General features: G+C 43.1%; 1 protein-coding gene across 1 annotated transcript in view; it reads left to right on the top strand.

Moving 5' to 3' along the window:
• The window catches only part of LOC145404472 (type-1 angiotensin II receptor-associated protein-like), a 209,271-nt gene that overhangs the window by 152,177 nt on the left and 35,942 nt on the right, over positions 1 to 21,152 (top strand). The window contains exon 5 of the mRNA XM_080276009.1: positions 9,008 to 9,154. Within this exon, the coding sequence (XP_080132135.1) occupies positions 9,008 to 9,154 (147 nt within the window). The remainder of the gene's footprint in view (positions 1 to 9,007; positions 9,155 to 21,152) is intronic.

Here is a 21,152-nt window from a genome sequence, read left to right as displayed (position 1 = left end):
TAAGGCGTGGAACAATTGGAGAAAGAGAGGTAACGACAGAACAAAGGATGAATATAAAAGAACAAGAAATGAATACACAAGAATACGTAGAGAAGAAGAAAGGAATTTTGAAAAAGGTATAATTGACAAATGGAAGGATGAACCCAAACTGTTTTATAGATTTGTTAATGGCAAACTGAAACAAAAAGAAGGAATCACCAAGCTGAAAGTAGAAGGAGAGGTTTTTAAGGATGCGGCAATGCAAGCAGAAATAATGAACAAACGTTTCCAGTCAGTTTTCACTAAAGAAAAGGAGCTTGTGGAAGGGGAGGGAGTGATTAGAAATGTTCCGGTGATGAAAGATATAAAAGTGGAGGTACAGGAAGTGTATGAATTACTGGAAACTCAAGATGTAAGGAAAGCCTCAGGACCTGATGGAATTTCTAATTGGGTACTGAAGGAATGTAGAGAACAACTGGCGGATAAAATTCACAGCTTAATTGTATGCTCAGTGGAAGAGGGGAAAGTGCCAAAAGAATGGAAGAGGGCAAATGTGGTACCAGTTTACAAGGGAGGAAACAGGGAAGAACCCCTGAATTATAGACCAGTGTCTCTAACCAGCATGGTCGCAAAATTGTGTGAGAGAATCCTGAAAGGCAGATGGATAAAATATCTGGAAGAGATGAATATTTTGGCTGAATGTCAGTTTGGATTCAGAAGTGGAAGGTCATGTGTTTCTAACTTGTTGAGCTTTTACTCAAGAGCGATTGATGTGGTACAGGAGAGAGATGGTTGGGTGGATTGTGTGTACTTAGACTTAGAGAAGGCCTTTGACAAGGTACCTCATAAGAGACTAATGTGGAAACTAGAATATATAGGAGGACTAAAGGGGAAACTTCTTGAATGGATGAGAGACTTTTTGAGAGACAGACAAATGAGGACAGTAATAAAGGAAAAGATGTCTGGATGGAGGGAAGTAACAAGTGGAGTCCCTCAAGGCTCAGTGTTGGCGCCAGTAATGTTCCTGATTTACGTAAATGATATGGTAGATGGAGTGAACAGTTATGCAAGTCTGTTTGCTGATGACGTAAAGATCTTGAGGAAGATAGAGGTTGAGGAGGATTGTAAAATACTGCAGGAGGATTTGGATAGGATACACAATTGGAGCCGGACGTGGGAAATGAAATTTAATGTAAAGAAATGTAAAATATTGGAAATGGGTAAAAGTACCAGGAGACCATCACTGAATTATCTTTTGGGTAATGAATTAATCACAAAAAGGAGAGAAGAGAAGGATTTGGGAGTGCTGGTCCAAGATAGTTTGTCACCAGAAAAGCACATTAACAAGATAGTTGGAGAGACCTATAAACTCTTGACTAACATAAGAGTAGCATTTCATTATATGGATGAGGAAATGATGAAAAAATTGATAGTGGCCATCATCCGCCCCAGGTTAGAATATGCAGCGGTAGTGTGGTCCCCACACAAAAAGAAAGATATAAACAAGATTGAGAGAATACAAAGAACAGCAACCAAGATGGTCCCCAGTCTGAGACCTGTCATACAGAGAGAGGCTGGAAAAACTGGATTTGCCTTCATTAGAGGAAAGGAGAAAGAGGGGAGACATGATTGCGGTGTTCAGGACCATGGTGGGAGTAGATAAAATTGACAAAGAAGATCTTTGTATGGGATAAGAGAGCAACAAGAGGACATAGATAAAATTGACAAAGAAGATCTGTTTGTATGGGATAAGAGAACAACAAGAGGACATGGAATGAAATTGAAAAAGTTTAGCTGCTTGAAGGATATCAAGAAATATAGCTTTCCTTACAGAAGTATAGACTTATGGAATTGCCTGGACAAAGAGATCGTCCAGTCTAAAAACTTAAACGAGTTTAAAGTTAAATTCGACTTATTGAGAAACAGCGACGGAAACCCACGAGCATAGTACATTCCGTGTATATCACAATTAGGTATATTAGGTAAATACTTAAATATTTGGAACGACTTAGACAAAAAGGTGGTGCATGAGAAAAACACTCATGTGTGTAAAGGTAGACTTGATAAATGTGGATATGGAGACAGGACAACACGAGCATTGCTCAATTCCTGTATACTACAAATAGGTAAATACACACACACACACACACACACACACACACACACACACACACCATCACAAGTAGAACTAATTGCAGTAGAGATCAACACATCTGAAGGTAAAGTGATTGTAGCCAATGTGTACATGCCACCCAGATCAAATACATGGGAAAGAGATGAATATGAGGACCTGGCAGAGAGTACAATTCAGAGTTTAAGATCATTACTACATTAAATGGAAGAGAAATCGGAAAGAATTATACTAACTGGGGATTTTATTACAAATATAAATTGGAATACTCTAGATATAATTAGCCAAGAAAGCTGTTGGGACCAAAAGCTCCTGGGTCTCGTGCAAGAGTTTTTCCTGATGCAACATGTGAGGGAAACCACCAGAAAAAGAGGGCTTGATGTTCCTTCAGTGCTAGATCTAATATTTACTAGGCAAGAAAATGATATTGACAGTTTAATATATCACCCTCCACTCGGCAAAAGCGATCATGCAGTACTAAATTATAACTTCAGGATAGCATATGACATAGTAAACAGCAATGACAGTTAAAAAAAGAGCCTAAACTATAAAAAGGGAAATTATCAAGACCTAAAGAAGTATTTCTTAGAAGTTGATTGGGAAAATGAGCTTAGAGGACAAGATTTAAATGCTGTATATGAAAAATTCTGTGAATTTTATGAAATAGGAGTCCAGAAGTACATCCCACAGCACCAAGAAGCAGATAAGAAAATACAGAAATGGTTCAATACAGAACGTAAGAAATCAAAAGAAAGAAGAAATTTGTTGTGGAATAGATACAGAAGACACAATAGTGAAAGGGCGTATAATAATTACAAACAGGCAAGAAACGATTATACAAGAATAAGGAGGGAAGCCCAAAAACAGTTTGAGGAGGATATAATAAATAAAAGTAGTGATCAACCAAAGCTATTTTACAGCTATATCAGAAGCAAAACCAAAGTAAAAGATATAATACAGTCAATTATGGACGAGGGAATCACTTATACACAAGAGAAAGATATTTGTGAAGCACTAAAGAATTTCCAATTAGTTTTTACAGAAGAAAAAAATTTTGAGAGGGACTATGTGGAACATGCATGGCCATGCATACTGCCAGATATACAAATAGCAGAAAAAGTAATACAGGAGGAGTTAAGTAGATTAGACAGAGGAAAAGCAAGTGGTCCTGATGAAATTTCATGTTGGGTAATACGAGAATGTGCAAAGGAGTTAGTTAAACCATTATTATTAATTTTCAAGAAATCGTTGAGTCAAGGTAAACTACCTGATGTTTGGAAAAAAGCAAATATTGTCCCCTTATTCAAGAAAGGAAATAGACAAAATCCACTCAATTACCGACCAGTATCACTGACCAGTGTTGTAAGCAGGGTATTAGGAAAACTTATAAGAAAAGCTTGGGTAAATCATCTAGAAGAACACAGTATGATAACAGAAAGACAGTTTGGTTTCAGAAAAGGAAAATCATGTGTTACTAATCTGTTGAGCTACTATGACAGAGTAACAAACACAATACAGGAAAGGGAAGGATGGGTGGACAGTATCTATTTAGATTTCAAGAAAGCTTTTGACACAGTACCACACCAAAGACTTTTATGGAAACTGTTCCATCAAGGAGGAATTCGAGGCAAACTGTTTTGTTGGATGCAAGACTTTCTCATAAAAAGAGAAATGAGAACAGTACTAAGAGGAAACTACTCATCATGGAAAGAAGTGACTAGTGGAGTACCACAGGGTTCAGTGCTGGCACCAATCATGTTTTTAGTGTATATAAATGATATAAACAGTAACACTGGAAATGAAAGCTATCTGAATATGTTTGCAGATGATGCAAAAATACAAAGGCGAATTACTAACACAGACTCTTGTAAAGAGTTACAAGAAGAATTAAATAAACTTCATGAATGGAGTAGTACATGGCAAATGGAATTCAATGTGGACAAGTGTCATGTAATCAAGTTTGGTAAAAGTGGAAAAAGACCTGATTGGGATTATAAGTTAGGAAATAAAACCCTATACACATCAGAAAGAGAGAAAGACCTAGGTGTGATTATCAATAACAGACTATCTCCGGCTGACCACATCAGCAAGAAGGTACGGAACATGTATACACTGCTTGCAAATATGAGGATAGCATTCACATACATAAATGAAGACATGCTAAGAAGGATAATAACATCATTCATTAGACCAGCCCTGGAATATGCATCAGTAGTCTGGAGTCCTCATCTCAAAAAGCACATAGACAAGATTGAAAAAGTTCAAAGGGCCACTACAAGATGGATACCAAGCTTAAGAGACCTAAGCTACGAAGAAAGACTAAATAAACTGAATCTACCAACACTACAGGAGAGAAGGAAAAGAGGTGACATGATAATGCTATATAAGTGGATATCAGGGAAGGAGAAAATAGACATAAATGATTACTTGACATATGGAGAAGCATCAGGAAGAGGACACTGCAAAAAACTGCATAAGAAGAGAGGTGATAAAGACGTAAGGGAATTCAGTTTCCCAAACAGAGCAATTGATCAATGGAATGCACTACCGAATGAAATAGTGTGTGCCAAAACAATTCACAAATTTAACCCGCCCCGTCCCAACGACGTATGGGTACATTGCAACGATTTGCATTTGCCAGTCCTGGCGACGTACCAGTACGTCGTGCAATTGCAATGTGCATAATTTCGACAATTTTCAAATTTCGCGCTTGATTTGCAGTACGTACCCTTCCCTGACCTTCTTCTACCTGCCACCAGGCGGGGACACTCGGCGACCCCGCGGGACCCGCGCTAGCCCACCACTCGTCCACTCACCTGGTAGCCACGGTCCTGCTCAGATATGGCTAAGAGAGGTCTCTCAGAGAGCGAGATTCAAGTCGCCCTGGACACCTTCACCGGCGACAGTGATTCCCCACTGGATGACGAGGAGATGGACAAAGATAATGTGCAGCCAGAGGAGGAAGAAACCACCAGCAGTGATGAGGAAGTTCTGTCACCCAGGAAGCGGCAGTACGTGACTTACCATGCTGCTAGAGAGGGGCAGGAGGCAAAGAAGGCACGTGGTATATCCTATCCCTATCCCCAGCGTGCTTTGGAAGGAGAATTCGAGGTCGAGGACGAGGACGGAGCTGTGGGACGTGCTGCCACGTGGTATGGACGGGAGGTCATAACACATCGTGGCCCAGAGCGCACACCACGTCGTATGAGCAGGTATGGGCCTAGCATTCTGTTTGGGGAGCTAGGAAGTCAAGTGGAGGGAGTGGGGAGTGAAATGGAAAGTCCTGGGATTAGGGAAAGTGAGAGTGACGTGAGTGAGTCATTGCTCTCCCTACGTAGTGTGAGGCGGCAGAGTGGATCACGTGGGCCAGTGCGGGTGCGTTCCTTATCACGTGGGGTTGTGAGGGAAGGGGAAGGTGGGGAGGAACCACTCCAAAGCACGTCTTATGCTCCCCAATATCCCCTAACACGTGGTCGACCTAGGTTGCGTGAGAGAGCACGTGGTGTGGTAATGGAGGGGGAAGGTGGGGAGGAACCACTCCCCAGCACGTCTTCTGCTCCCCAATATTCAACTATTTCATCCCCACAGCCCCCTAATGTTCCTCAAGGCTGTAAGGGTAAGGGAAAGGGTAAAGGGTAAAGGCAGAGGGAAGAGGAGTGACAGTGGGGAAGCCCTCCGTACTCCTTCTCCCCCACCTCCCAAACCAGGATCTCCTCCCCACCCAGACGAAGGCGGTGATGGGGACGAGGGATTTGTGGCTTGGAATTGGGAGGATGGGAGTGATTTTTCTCCCCTCATTCACCCCGTCACTGAGCAGGGGCGATCTGGCTGCATTGCACCAGGTATTCACAGTAATTCCACCAGGTTGGATTTTTTCCACCTGTTTTTCAATGAGGCATTCGTAGATCAGATTGTTTACCAAACAAACCTGTTTGCAAGCGCCCAGCACCTAGAAAGTGAAAGATTGGGAACAAGGAGTAGGCATTCTATGATCTATGATTACCCTGTCTCCCTTCCAGAAATGTTCTTATTTTTTGCCCTTGTCCTTTTGATGGGTATTATAAGAAAGAATAGAATTCCTGCTTACTGGACTAGGGACCCTGTTATGTTTACCCCCATATTTGGTCAAGTGATGAGCCGTAATCGGTTTCAACAAATTCTAAGTCGCCTCCATTTTTATGATGCTCATGACCCTGCAAATGCAAACAACACTGACAAAATGAGGCGAATTCGGTTGGTCTTTGATCACCTCAGGCAAACCTTTCGATCCTCATTCTATCCCTATAGAGATCTCGTCATAGACGAGAGTCTCGTGTTGTGGAGAGGCAATATTTCATTCAGACAGTATATACCCAGCAAAAGGCACCGTTTTGGGTTCAAGATCTTTGTTATGTGTGACTGTAGGACTGGATACGTGCAAGAAATAGTCTTGTACACCGGTGCACAGACAGACATAATAGAAGATCGAAGTATAGGACTTTCGGGAGCAGTGGTAAAGACGATGATACAAGACTACCTTCATCGCGGTCACGTTCTCTACCTCGACAACTGGTACACTAGCCCTCTTCTCGCTCGTTATCTTCACACACATGAAACGGGAGTCTGGAACCGTAAAGGTGAACCAGCGTCACATGGTCAAGGTAGGGCGGAAACTTGCAAGGAGTGAGGTTGTCTTCTTCAAAGCCAACAACATCCTTGCAACAATGTGGAACCACAACAGAGAAGTAAGCCTCTTGTCCACGGTTCACCGCCCCTTGATGCACCGTACTGATTCTGTAGATTACCATAGCGAGGGCAGGCGTCGTGTTTGGAAACCTGAGTGTGTAATGGATTACAATATAAACATGCGCCTCGTGGACCAGTCTGACTCCATGATATCGACGGTAGAGTGTGCCATTACAACGATGAAATTGGTATAAGAAACTGTTCTTTCACTTACTAGATATCACTGCTCTGAATTGCCACCACCTTCATGCCATGACCACAGGAGTTCAGGAAACATTTGAAGGGTTTGTGAGGGAGCTCAGAAGAGAAATCTTTGCTAAGTATGCTGTTGAAAGGCCCCAACAGCGCCTCCGCACTGCCCCTATTACCCAGACTCCCCAGAGAATATCCGGCCGCCATTTCCCCACTCCTATCCCTCCCCAGCCCAACAGACCTAGGCCCCAGCGCAGGTGTCACGTGTGCAGTAATTCCCAGGTGAGACTCACGACACAGAGGAAGGACACCTGCTATGAGTGTGTGCAGTGTGACGTGGGTCTCTGTATTCACCCATGTTTTAGTGAATATCACACGTTGCTGCAATTTTAGCATGGTGTGAATGCGAAAGGACGCTGAAATTATGAGGTAAATGCGACAGACAGACGCTCAGTGAAATTATCAGTCATTTGGATCTCCAAATATTAGTATAAAGTGCCTACGGGTAGAACATAAGTGAAAACATTGGGTGTAAGTATATAAATCTGCCCTAAGTTGAAACTTACATAGAGAGGGTTGTATGATGCGATATTCTGTCGCTCAGTGCAATAAATACGGCCCGTTATTATATAATTATTATTATGTGACATTCTTACGGGTATAATATAAGTTCAAATTATTGTATATGATGATGTATATTCTAAGTCAAATATTCATAGCGTGTGTATAAAGATAAGATTTGCTGACGCTCAGTCGAATGAATAAGGCACGTATTAGTCAAAATAAAAGTCAGCAAGTGATAAAGTGAATAATTAGTATATAAGTGTGTGAGTATTATGTATGATGAAATATTCCTTGCGAGGGTATTTTCAGGCGATATTCTCACGCTCACTTGAATAAATAATGGCAGTAAGTATGTACAGTGCAGTATAGGGGTGTAAACGTGTGTAATGTAAGTGGGAAAATATAATTGGAGTGAATAAATAAAGTAGATGATGAAACACGAGTGTTTGAGATTGTCTTTGCTACGTGAATATGCGCTAGCATATCGCTAAATGCCCTCGTAATGAATGAAAATAATTGAAAACCTTTACAGTGGTGGAGGAAAGGTTCTATGTAAAGGGGAAAATAATTGGAAAGTGATAAAACAATTTGGTATGTTGAAATACGAGTCATAGCGAGTGCGCTTACTAAGCTGATGTGCGCTAAACTTATGCTGCATGTCATCATAATGAATGAAAACATCTGAAAACACTTACAAACAGTTGTAATTGGTAAATTGTCATTGAAACAGAAGTATACAAGTAGAAAAAATGATAGGTTGACTCATACCAGAAACTTAGCATATAGCATGTTACGACTCGGACCAAACTCGCTATGCTCGCGCGATGGTACAATGCTTATTTTTCATATATATGTGTCTGAAATCCATTATATTGTTACTTTTATTGTTTATTAGTTCAAATTCAATAAATGTAGAGGTGTTGTGTGTTGTTTCTCCCATTATTTCTTACCATAGAAAACGTAAACGCATATCCAGCCCATTACAGAATACGATACCTGCGGGGGGAAACCGCACCTGTACAGACCACTTATAGACCGCAGGGACCACTTTCTTTATGATTTTCCTTAGTTTCTCGACCTAAGCGGAAGTTTTAGCAGAAAAAAAATTTTTCCAAAAAGGCTCGGGACTGGGGGATGTCATAGGTGCGGAAAGCCTCGGGACGTGACGGGTTAAGGATATGTATGATAAATATGGTTTAAGACACGGGACAGTACGAGCTTGACTCATTCCTGTAAAGATATAATTAGGTAAGAAGAATTAGGTAAGGTAAAAACACACACACACACACACACACACACACACACACACACACACACACACACACACACACTGTTAACCCTACTTCTGTTTACAGGTTTAAATTTCAGTTAGTTTAAATTTTTTCACCTACTGTATTCCAAATTTACTATTTTCAGCTGGAATGAAGCGGTTTGGAGTAGCCATGGCTGTATTTAACCTGTTGCTGCGGCCCCTCACCAGCTACTGTCTGTATCGGGTGTGGCAGGATCGTGCTGGCTCATATGGCAACTTTGGTTTGCCCTCAGGCTTTGATAGGATCTTAGGTATGTTGTGCTGATAAGCACACAAACGTTCTTTATGATGATTTGGTTATGTAACAACAAAGTCTCTCTCTCTCTCTCTCTCTCTCTCTCTCTCTCTCTCTCCAGTTGATATGTTATTACACTGTGCTATATAGAATTTTTGCATAATTTCTGGAAGTACTGTAATATAAGACCTCTTTTTCTCTAACATTCCTGTTAGTCTGCTCTTCATCATCATCATCATCTGGACCACCTTTCCCACCCTAGGGCAGGGTGAGGTGTAGCAGCATCCAGACAGCCCAATTTTGCCCAGTCCAATGGCCCATGCTTCCGTTCACTCATCATTCAAGTCCCCAGAATCCTGGCTGTATCTGATATGCCAAAAAACTTTCACCACATTCTGTAGCTTCACATAAATGTATCTGATAGAGTCAGTCCGGACACTGTCACATTAAAAAGGGGTGCCAAATCCCTGTTCATGCACTTATCACAACATTCATCCATCCAGCTTGATCTCTTGTCAGTCCTCGAGCCTCACCAACTTCTATACCTCTCTTCCTCACACACTCATCCACCATATCCCTCCACCTTCTCCTAGGCCTGCGTCGCCTCCTCCCTCCTTCAGATTTGCTCAGATGTACCTTTTTCACTACTCAGTTGTTATCCATTCTTTCCACATCACCATACCACCTCAGTACACTCTCTTCAATTCTGGTGTCCACAGACTTCCGCACCCCGCATCTTTCATGAATCACATTATTTCATATCCTATCCTATTTCAGTATGCCACATACATTCCTCAGCAGTCCCATCTCCACTGCTGTCACTCCTGACTTTTGTTTTTCATGCCTCACCCATACGTTAAAGTTTGCACTAACACTCCTTCGTGTAAGCCTCGTGCAGCAGCAACACTCAAGCCTTTGTTTCTTATCAAGGCCTTCTTAGCACCAGCTACTTTCCCTCCATGTGCCACTCGACTTTACACTTCTTTCGCACATTTTCCTTTCCTTTCTGTCACTGTGCTTGTGTATTGAAACACTCTCACCAGTACCAGTCTCTCTTCATTCACTGTAACATCACACTAGGAGTCACCTTCTCTCTCGATTACTGTCATTTACTCTTTTCTACATTTACTCTCAAGGCACGATGCTCACAGACTTCAGCAAAACTCTGCACTAGCCTACGAAATTCTCATCCGGTATTTGCAAGTAGTACTGCATCATCACCAAACAACAAATTTGAATTCAATTCCATCCATCACCATTCATTACTAATGCCATCCCTCTCCCCATTACTCATGTTTTTACTTCTCTCATCACCCCATCCATATATATTGAACAACCATGGGGACATCACACAACCTTGTTGCACTCCCCCATTGATTGTGAACCATTCACTTAGATGTCCATTTACCCATACACATGCCTCATTACCATCATAAAAAGTCTTGACAGCACGTAGCAGCTTACCATCTACACTGAACATGCGAAAAACATTCCATAATCCTTCTCTGTCTGTTGTGTCATATGCATTTTCCAGATCCATAAATGCCATAAACACCTTATAGTCCTTCTCACAAGACTTCTCCACTGTCTTTCTCACTTTAAATATTTGATCCACACATCCTCTGCCACCTTTAAAACCACCCTGTTCATCACTTACCTGGAATTCTGATATCTCTTACTTTCTCTATAATCTTCTGTATACCTTCCCTGCAACACTAAATAAACTTATGCCACGATAATTCTTGTACAGAGATACAGTCACAGCCTTTTTCCATTCTGCTGCCACAGTTTCACTCATTGATGCCTTCTTACTTATCTCCAACAAGCACTTCATTCCGCTATCTCCACTACACTTAATCATCTCTGCATACACCTCATCATCCCCAGCTGCTTTCCCATTCTTCAGCTGCTTGACCGTTTGTCACCTGTGCGCGTGTCACGTTTCATGGCACTGCATTCCTTCTCTGCACACCCCCAAAACCAATCATGTTTAGAAGGGCTGTACTGTCTCTATTCCCATTCATCAGGCTTTCAAAATACTCTTTCCATCTGGTCTATACTTCATCCCCATGGGTTAATTGTCTACCACTTACACCCTTGACACTTCCACGTTTCCTTCCACTGTCACATCTACATTTCCGCACCTCTTTCCCAAATAACTTCCTATTTTCAGAGCAATTTGCATTCATTTTTCTTCCTAGATCATCACTTACCTCCTCCTTTTTTGTCTTCACTACCATAGTCTCTTTATGTGCTTCTTTCTCTCAGTATATTCAGCTCTTATTTCAATTGAGACCCTGTCCTGTAACCACACTAGCCACTTCTTCCTCATTTCCTCCACTGCTTTCTTAATCTCATCGTCTCACCATGCTGTACCTTTCTTCCTTGTTGTTACTCTTGCTACACCACACACTGCTTTAGCATTCCTAACTAAGCACTCCCTATATGCATTCCATAAGCTCTCCAGATCCATTTCATTCCAATTCACTGATTCTTACTCCTCCCTTACTTTGCTCCTGTATTCATCTGCCATTTCTTTGATCTTCAGTGTCTCAACTTTCATTCTTTCTCCCTGCCTGCTCCTCTTTCTCCTAGTCCACCTCACTCCTCTCAGCTTGATCTTGCATACCACAATCACATGAGCTGACAGACCTCCATATCGTCCTCTCACGGCCCTCATATCAGCAACCATTCCAAGCATCTGCCTCTCTACAAGTACATAATCAACCAGGCTCCTTTCAACACGATCCCCTTTCCCTCTGTACCATGTATATTTATGTGCATCTTTGTGTTTGAAATATGAGTTACAAATGCACAACCTCCTTTCTTGACACATATCCTTCAGTTGCTTCCCATTATCATTTTCTCATGGTACTCCATTACAACCCATTATGTTATCCTCAGGACCAGTGCCTACTCTTCCATTCATAGGGAAGCACAGTACCTCAGTGGTAGGGTGTAGGGCTCAAGACCGCAAGTTCGAGAATTCACACCTCCCCCCGGTGGCTGCCATGCTGGGAGGGGTAGTGCTGTTCTGTCGCCTTAGCAGGGCTATATGATCTAATGAGGTCTAGCTCGGGGGATTATTCCTCTTTCCTTTTCCATTCATATCGCCCTTTACAATCACTCTATTGCTCCTGGGCGTTTCTCCCACTGCTTCATCCAGCTCATCCCCAAACCTGTCTTTCTCTCACTCCTGTCATCACACGGTGCATACACTACAATCACTGCCACTTTCACCATCTCAGACTTGAACTTGACATACATACATCTCAAGCTGACACATTTGTAGTCTCTCATTCCACTCTGCCTCACTTCATTCATCAACAGTGCAACTCCTTCCTTGCATCTTCCTTGCCCATTAATGTCCAACCATACACACTTTACACCCTCTTCTCGCTATATACATATTTTATATGCATCATAAGAAAACCATGATTTGAGTCATCACTCTGTTCGTACTCTCCAACCTGCTGTCCGCATCTTTGGATGGTGTGCTGCACCCATCCTGTTTCACTTCCCACCATCATCCTAGACCGTCCTTCCCACTCCCCTCCACACACCGCATTCTGTTTCTGTCCCTTCCACAACAAACATTGTAGAGAAATGTATGTTCCTCATACAGTGCTTGCCTGTTCAGGGTGTATTTGACATAAATTTTCCTACAGCTTATACTGTCTCTTATACAGTACAATGCTTGTCTTCACAGTGTGTGTTTGTGCTGCTTTGTCCTTGTATCCACCACCTACATCCATTCCAAGCCATACTGCCTACTCTTTTCCACCCACCCATTATTTTTCTTACAGTAACCTGTGCAGTAATTGTAAACTTCTCAAAGTATTAACCTATTTGGGGGAGGCAGTGGCTCAATCGGTGGAGAGTTGGCCTGCAGTCCTGACAGACCCGGGTTCAAATCCCACTGAGGCAGGGAACAGTTTAAGGATTTGAATTTCATAAAATCAGACTTTACTGATCTACCAGAAGGCCCGCCGACATGTCGTAAAAATACTCCCTCTAATACCAATACACCAGTCCTGTATGAGACAGCCCTAGCATGTATTTACTGTGGACAGTGGGTGTTAGCGCCGAAATGGTGACATGTAGAGGTGTGCAGTACGTAGGAGGACTACTGGGCCTTGAAAGCAGGCTGTGAAGCCTATGCCCAGAGTCAGTCAAAAAAAAAAAAAAAAAAAAAGTGGGAGCGCTCACCATACACTCACTCGATGTAGTGCTGCTCTCGGGTGTCTGCCCTTTCCTCTCCTCCCTCCAGTCCTTCCTTCCTTTTCTGTCTTTCTTTACTTCATTCTCTCCACATCCTTCTGTCTGTGGGTGATTTTACACTCCTATTTTATCTTTCCTTCACTCTCCTCTTCCTTCTGCCTGTGGGTGACTCAACACTGAGTGACAAGTCGAATGGTTTCCTGTACACCAGGAAACCATTTACTGTGCTGGGTATTAACCATATAACTAAATTATGGCACCTGGTGGTTTAGTGGGTAATTACGGTGCTCCAATCGGATTGAGCCGGTGAAGGTTTATATCCAGGGGATGGTTGGGGTTATTGCTCACGTAATGCCACTCGGGGACGAGTGAGGCTGGTCACTCTCATCTTAAATGTCAGGACCAACTTGCCTAGCCCCGGGGTCCTCCGTTTCTCAGGGGGCAACGTAGGATTGGATGATGGATGGATTTAAAGGACTTGAGTACAATATTGTACTCATATTGTCCTGTCTCCAGGATTACAACTACAGTAATCTCTGTTATCCATTGTCACAATATCCGACTTATTGCAATATCCGGTGCTTTCTGCCCAGCTCTATTAAAATAATATCTGGCAAAATTAGGCAATTTCCGACTCCCAAACAGGAACCAGTGGCAGTACATTGCCTTTTTTGGCAGTAATGTGTATCAACTGGCTGACACTGGACCCAGTCGGTGCATGACAGCAGCACACGCCAGCCAATCACGATGAATTGCGGGAGCGTCCCACCTGACGCACCAAGCCAGCCAACCATCCTCTCGTTCTCTCCCTTGGGCACCATTTAGTGAGGATGTATCTGTGCCTTGTGCATTTGTAACCTCCTAGGGCTGTGACAGTTTGTGACCTCTCAGTGCTCCATTTCCTAGTGCTCTTATTACTGTACCCTAGTTCTGCGTGATGGCTGAGTTTGTGACTTTTGTGGTGCGAACACTAGGTGAGTATGATTATGATTTGTGTACAGTGCTCCCTTAACATCCACGGGGGTTAGGTAACAGAGACACCCGCATATGTTAAAAATTCATGGATATCTGCTGCCTTCCTTGAAAACACCCCTGGACTCCCCATTTCCTTTTACAGTATAAATAAAGGAAAACCCTATGTGCATGTTTTCAACCACTTTAATACAAAAACACTAAAAAAGTTGAAAATAATGAATACTACTGGATGGCCTCTTCTGACTACTCATCCCAGCTCCTTTCTCCAGCCTCCGCATCATCGATACTGCCAACAAGAAAAACAAATGTTCCATGAGTAATGGCATCACCTGGTTCTTATGTACTGTACATGTACTCTTCATGATGCAGATCTGCCAGATCTTGGCTTCTGTAGATACCTTAACCCTTTGGCTGCAGCAGCTGTGATGACAACATACTGACTGTGCTCATTGTGGAGAAATAGGAAAAAAACTGTATGTTTTCAACTCGTGTTTTAACCTACTTATTGTTAATCTTAAGAGCTAAAATTTTTGTCAGACAAACGTCAGTCTTTCTACTAACGTTTGCAACAAACTGCATGTCTGTAGCCACTCCGAGCTCGGAGAAGGATTTGAGAGAATACAAGATGGGTTTTGACTGTCTGACGCAGTAAATAGCCCAGGGAGGCGAAAATTTCCACCAAACCACAAGATTTGTTTCCATACAAAATAGGGTTAGCTACCGCCACATTACCTCATCACAGTAATTGTAATAATAATAAAAATAAAACAATGTAGTGCTGCCTACTTCTTCCTTAGCCTTTATCATTCTTTTTCTGTGCCTCCCCTCCTCTCTTCCTATTTCTCCCATCTTTCCTGTCACTTCTTATTGCTTTTCTTTCCTTTACAGGTGGCTTTACATTGAGTGACAAGCCAAATGGTTTCCTGTAAGCCATGAAACCATTTACAACGCTGGGTGGTAACCATATAACCAAACCATACGTGCTCCCTACGTGTGAACAAGTGGGTTGGTGGAGGGTTAGTGCCCCTCCCCTTAAAACAAATAACTCAAAGTCAAATGGCCACCCCTTAAGTGATTATGGTGTCTGGCAATAGATAGATAGACTTCTAGCCAGTCTCCTATGGTTTTGTTATGATGTTCCAGTGTTTACATGAGATTTTAGCAGAACATTAACTATTCTATATATCTGTCTATTGCCAGACGCTATAATCCCGTAAGGGGTGGCCATTTGACTCCGAGTTACCTGTTTTACGGGGAGGGGCACCAACCCTCCACCAACCCACTTGTTGACACGTAGGGAGCACGTATGGTTTGGTAATATGGTTACCACCCAGCTTTGTAAATGGTTTCTTGGCTTACACGAAACCATTTGGCTTGTCACTCGATGTAAAGCCACCTGTAAAGGAAAGAAAAGGAATAAGAAGTGACAGGAAGGATGGGAGAAATAGGAAGAGAGGAGGACAGGCACAGAAAAGGAATGATAAAGGCTAAGGAGGAAGTAGGCAGCACTACATCAAGTGAGTGGATGATGGTCGCCACCACCTACCACTAAACGATGTGAGGAAAATCATTACAAACTTTATCAGACTTCATGAATGACTTTTATTACCACTTACTTTTGTAAAGCTTATTGATATAATGTCATGACGCATTTCATAGCATGGCTGCACGGTTTGCAGCTGCAAAAATGTTTGCTAGCTAATGCGTCATGACTTCGCTGATAATCGCAAAAATATCACTAACTCGCATTATTACCATAGTAATTCACAATATAATATAAAATAACACTTGCAGCCACTCTTGTACGATTTCAGTGTGTTTTGGGTGCGTATTGCTTCATGTTAGTTACGAAAGAGAGAGAGGGTGGGAAGGCAGCAAACTGGTTTAAACCAGCTCATTGACAGTATGTGTACACGTGTGCATTTATGTACGTATACTATTATTCATTACTAGGATAATTATCAGTGTTTACAAGTTTAACCTCTAAAGTTGGAATCACTCATCCACCAAATTAACTTTTCTTCACAAGTTATGTGTATCAATTAGTGCGATATCAAACAGTGCGCGCTCGCACATCCACCATATAGATGCGTTAATTGGGACCAATGTGTCTTTACAAACAATACAGTAATAAGGGCAAGAAATGCTATAAAAACAGTTTTCACTTTACCTCTCCTCGGCGATGGGAGGAGGGTCATCAGGTTCATCAGGCATTTCAACCGTTACCAGCTGATTTCCGATTAGCCAGTGATGGAGGCTTTTACACACAAAGCTTTGGTATTACCAACCAGTCACGGAGCTTTCCCCTTGTATTAGCTGGTAAACACAACAAAGCCCTTCTCGCCAAGATTGCAAAGGAGAACATGGAAGAAAGAAATACTTCCAGCCCATCCTAACTTTTCCCCTGATGAAATAATGCCATTAATAAATGAAGTGGCTAAAAGGAAGAGTGTTATATTTGATTCACTGGATAATGCCATCACTAAAACAGCCTTGAACTGTGCCTGGGATAATGTTATATTTGCAGTGAACAGTGTCAGCAGAGTTCAACAAGATAAAATGCTGTAGTGAATCCGGCCCCAGTACTGTATCCACCTGTGGATATTTAAAACCGTTTGTGTTATATCCACCCGTGGATATTTAAAACTGTGTATGTTAAAAATGCGGATGTTAAGGGATGACTGTACAGTAATCACTCTAATATCCGGACGCCCAATAACCGAACATCCCCACTAACCGAACCTTATCGTCCTGGGATCAAACATTCCCAAAATGGTCCGAAAATCCAAAAAAATTGGAAAAAAAACCGATTTTTTGCCGTCCGTAATTTGAACTTGCCGCGCGCGCCGCGTGAGAGCATTGTTTTGGTTCGTCATTCCTCCGACGTCCGATAGAGCGCCGCTGCATCATCCCCACTTCCCGCCTGTCTCTCACCGCGACTGGACCTGCGCTGTTCGTCATGGCTGCCCACGTGCTCGCTTTTGTGGTGGTGCCGTACTTGCTGCAAGGCCTCCTGCTGCTCTCTGCCCTACTCTTAGTGTGTGTGATGATGGCCCCGCCTCCTGAGAAAAGGAAGAGAGTGGTGTTGACTCTGGAGAAGAAACGGGAGATATTGGAGAAGGTTGATGCGGGTTGGTCTTCCTCTCGCATTCTCCGCGAGTTCAACCTGGCCCGGTCGACTTTGTTTGATATCAAGCGTTCCCGAGACAAGCTCATGCAGTACACGGCTGACTTCTCGTCGAGAAGCAAACGCAACGTGGAGAGGAAGGTTATGTTTACTCCCAAGTATGCAGAGATCGACCGCTCCACGTTGATTTGGTATCGACAGCAACGTGCAGCTGGTGTGATGGTACGTGGAACGGAGCTGAAGGCTGCTGCTGAGAAGTTTGCAAGGCTTCACGACGCCCTAGACTTCAAGGCATCCGAGGGTTGGCTCTTCGCGTTCAAGTTGCGACATGGCCTTACTAACCGTAAAGCACATGGCGAAGCATTGGACGCTAACGAGGATGGAGTGGACGAGTTTCGGCACAAGGTGAAAGGCTTGATCGACAGGGAGGGCCTCACTCTCGGTCAAGTCTATAACGCTGACGAAACTGGCCTATTCTATCGCTCGGGTGCCAACGAACACTCTCGCCGATGAGACGGAGAAGCGTGTACCTGGCCGCAAGCTTTCTAAGGAACGGATATCTGCTTTGTGTTGTGCCAATGCTAACGGCATGCACCGGCTTAAGCCCGTTATTGTTGGCCGTGCAAAGCAGCCTCGGTGCCTTCGTGGGGTGATGGATGTCCTTCCTGTCGTATGGTACCATTCTTTGAAAGCATGGTTCACAGCTGTGATTTTCAAAGACTGGTTTCACCATCACTTCGTCAAGGAGGTCATACATTACCAGACGAAGACACTGGGAATTCCTCGCGACCAGGTAAAGGCTCTCCTTCTCCTCGACAATGCACCTGCCCACCCGTGCGACAAGGACTTGGTTGCTGAGAATGGCCGTATTAGGTGCATGTTTCTGCCACCTAATACGACTGCTCTCATTCAACCAATGGACCAAGGAGTGATCGTGGCAACAAAGCGCCTGTACCGTCGGAAGTTCCTGGACGAGGTGATGGTGGTTCTCGAGGACGAGGACGAGCGCAGGGAAGGACGTGACACTCGAGGCAAGCGGACTTTGGAAAACCTTTCGCCGCTACAACATCAAGTCTGCGCTGTACAACTGGGCTAGTGCATGGAAGGAAGTCCCTGTGAAAACTCTTGAAAATGGTTGGTCTCGTCTGCTTCTCGGAACAGATGTGGAGTACGATTTCCTAGGGTTTGACGTGGATGACTTCCATGCACGGCTACGAACGCACGGCGACGATGTTGATGTGGACGATGTTCGTGAGTGGTTGGACGACGACGAGGGCGATCCTGGGTATCAGACGTTGTCTGATATCGAGATCGCGTCTTCGGTTGCTGGTGTCAGTCCCGAACTTGAAGATTCCGACGACGAAGGCGATGATGATGCAGACTCCGCCCAGCAGGACACTACTCCAGCCATCCCCAAGCTGAGCGCACTCCGGGAACATCTAGAGTTCGTCCTAGACTACCTGGAACACCCGGACTGCGACAGGGAGATGGGGCCCTTGGGACTCGTGGAGGAAGTGCGTGCTTTCCGGCAGCGCATCATCAATCGCCAGAATCGTCGGTCCTTGCGTCAGTCAACGATTGACAGTTTTTTCAGGCCCGTGACCCCCGCTGTGCCAAGCCCTGGTTCCACTCCGTTGCCTCCCCAAGACAGGCCCTCATGCTCCGAGCCACAGCCCAGCACATCAGCTACAGTGGAGTCACCGCTCGACGTGAGTTTGCGGCTGTCTTCAGAGTCTTCTGTAGTCGGTACGCCATCACCACTACCCACCGATGCACCCTTGGACGCCTGCCAGTGATACTCGGGCTCTGACAGTGAATAAACAGCAAGAACTTCTCCACTAGACCACACGGGAATTTTGAGTGTTGTGCAGTGAAAAAAACGGTGTGTTGTGTTAAGGTTTTCAAGTTGGGAGAAAAGACTAAGTAGAAAAGAAATTTAACGTAACTAACCTTCTTTGTTTTGGCTTTGGAAACTTAAAAAAACTTGGGAAAAGTTAATGTGCAACACTTAAATTTAATGGAACATTATTTGGACTAAAGTGAACACTGTGAAAAGAACGGACTTCTGTGTGTTAGTGACTAAGTTCAGTGCAAGACTTCAGGAAGAGTGTAGTGCAAGTGCTTCAGGAAATCGTTCTTACTGTCAGAGTCCGAGAGGAGGCGGTTATTCATCGAGGTGGCCAGGGACTTGCTGTAAGTAGCCAAAATGTTTCATGTTGTACTATTTTCCATACTATATTTACCAGAATGTTTCATATTGTATTTTTTCCCATACTATACTTACCAGAAAGTGTCATACTGTACTTCTTTCCATACTAAACTTACCTCATGCATGTGCAGTAGGAATGGGTTTTTCAGAGTTCGGTTAGGTTCGGTTAGGTTAGGTTCGGTTAGAGTCCATAAGTACCAGAATGTTTATTAATGTATGAACATACTTCTAAACCCACATTTTATGTGTCTATTGCATTTATTTCAGTCATTTATGTGCCTTATTGGTGTGATTTGGGTGTTAAATAGGTGCTATGCATGTCCGGAGGGAGTTGTATAGGTGTTTCTCTGTGTTAGGGTCCGTAAGTACAAGTCCATAAGCTGGGGCCCAATATCCGGACAAAACCAATATCCGAACCTACCGATGGCTCTATTGATCCGGATATTGGAGTGATTACTGTACTATTACTGTCCCATATGTACTGTATCAATATATATTGTATTTTATGCTTGATTTTTTACTTTTGCTCATGGTTCATATTGTAGGATAGTTTTCAGGATAGAGGGTTGAGATGGATAGCTTAGGGTGATGAGTTATTATCCGGCTCAACACGAAATGGACAGCCGATTGGGGGTACCGATGCGATATCCATTATTTTTGCAAAATCCGGCTTGGGGATTGGCTAAATTACGCCGGATTATTGAGAGATTACTGTATCCAACTTTTCCTTGAAAGTATGGATATTTATAGCGCTTAACATACTTCCTTTTAGCAGGTTCCATTTAGCAATGCTTCTGTTTGGAAAACTATGTTTTCTTATGTCACGCAAGCACCCTGGTAGTCTGTAGTTGTACCAAATACCAGACAAATGCTCATACAAGTCCATGATTCTCACAAAAGTCCAGCCATTATTCTCTCACATAAAACTGTAAGCAGTCTGCTGCACAACACAGTATGATTTTAGCAAGGTTTTGACTCAATAAAGGCCGTTTGTAACACACACAAGAATATATTTTCATACACGAAACGCATCTTGGCCACCAACCTGCGTCATGCCAGTAGTTCCTAACTCGTGGCAATATCCCATTTGCCTCTTACCTTTCTCAAATGCCATTGTAATTAGTTTATTGCATAACACAGTAAAATTTAAGGAAGGCTTGGACACAATAAAGTTCATAAGTAATAACAAAAATATATTTTCTTATGGACAAAGTCAATGAGATCTATCCCTGCTCACTTAGCTCACCCGACTCAGTGCGACCAAATACCGAATTGGCACTTTTCACTGGAAAATATTTTAATTTTTTTTGACGCAGTGGATCATAGACACCTAATTTTCTGAAATCCACTGAAAAAATTGTACTTAATATGAGGCCTCTAATAACATAGTGTACCAAACGCCACAAGTTGAAAACGGAGAAAAACGCAGTTAAAGTTGCGTAACTTTCAAAATGCCATAACTTTGGAGCTAGGGAATATTTT

The sequence above is a fragment of the Coenobita brevimanus genome, chromosome 63 (genome assembly GCF_032717465.1).
Source record: "Coenobita brevimanus isolate Jiangsu-jjx chromosome 63, ASM3271746v2, whole genome shotgun sequence".
NCBI lineage: Eukaryota > Metazoa > Arthropoda > Malacostraca > Decapoda > Coenobitidae > Coenobita > Coenobita brevimanus.
The sequence above is the reverse complement of the archived record's forward strand: the minus strand, read 5'-3'. Positions and strand labels throughout refer to the sequence as shown.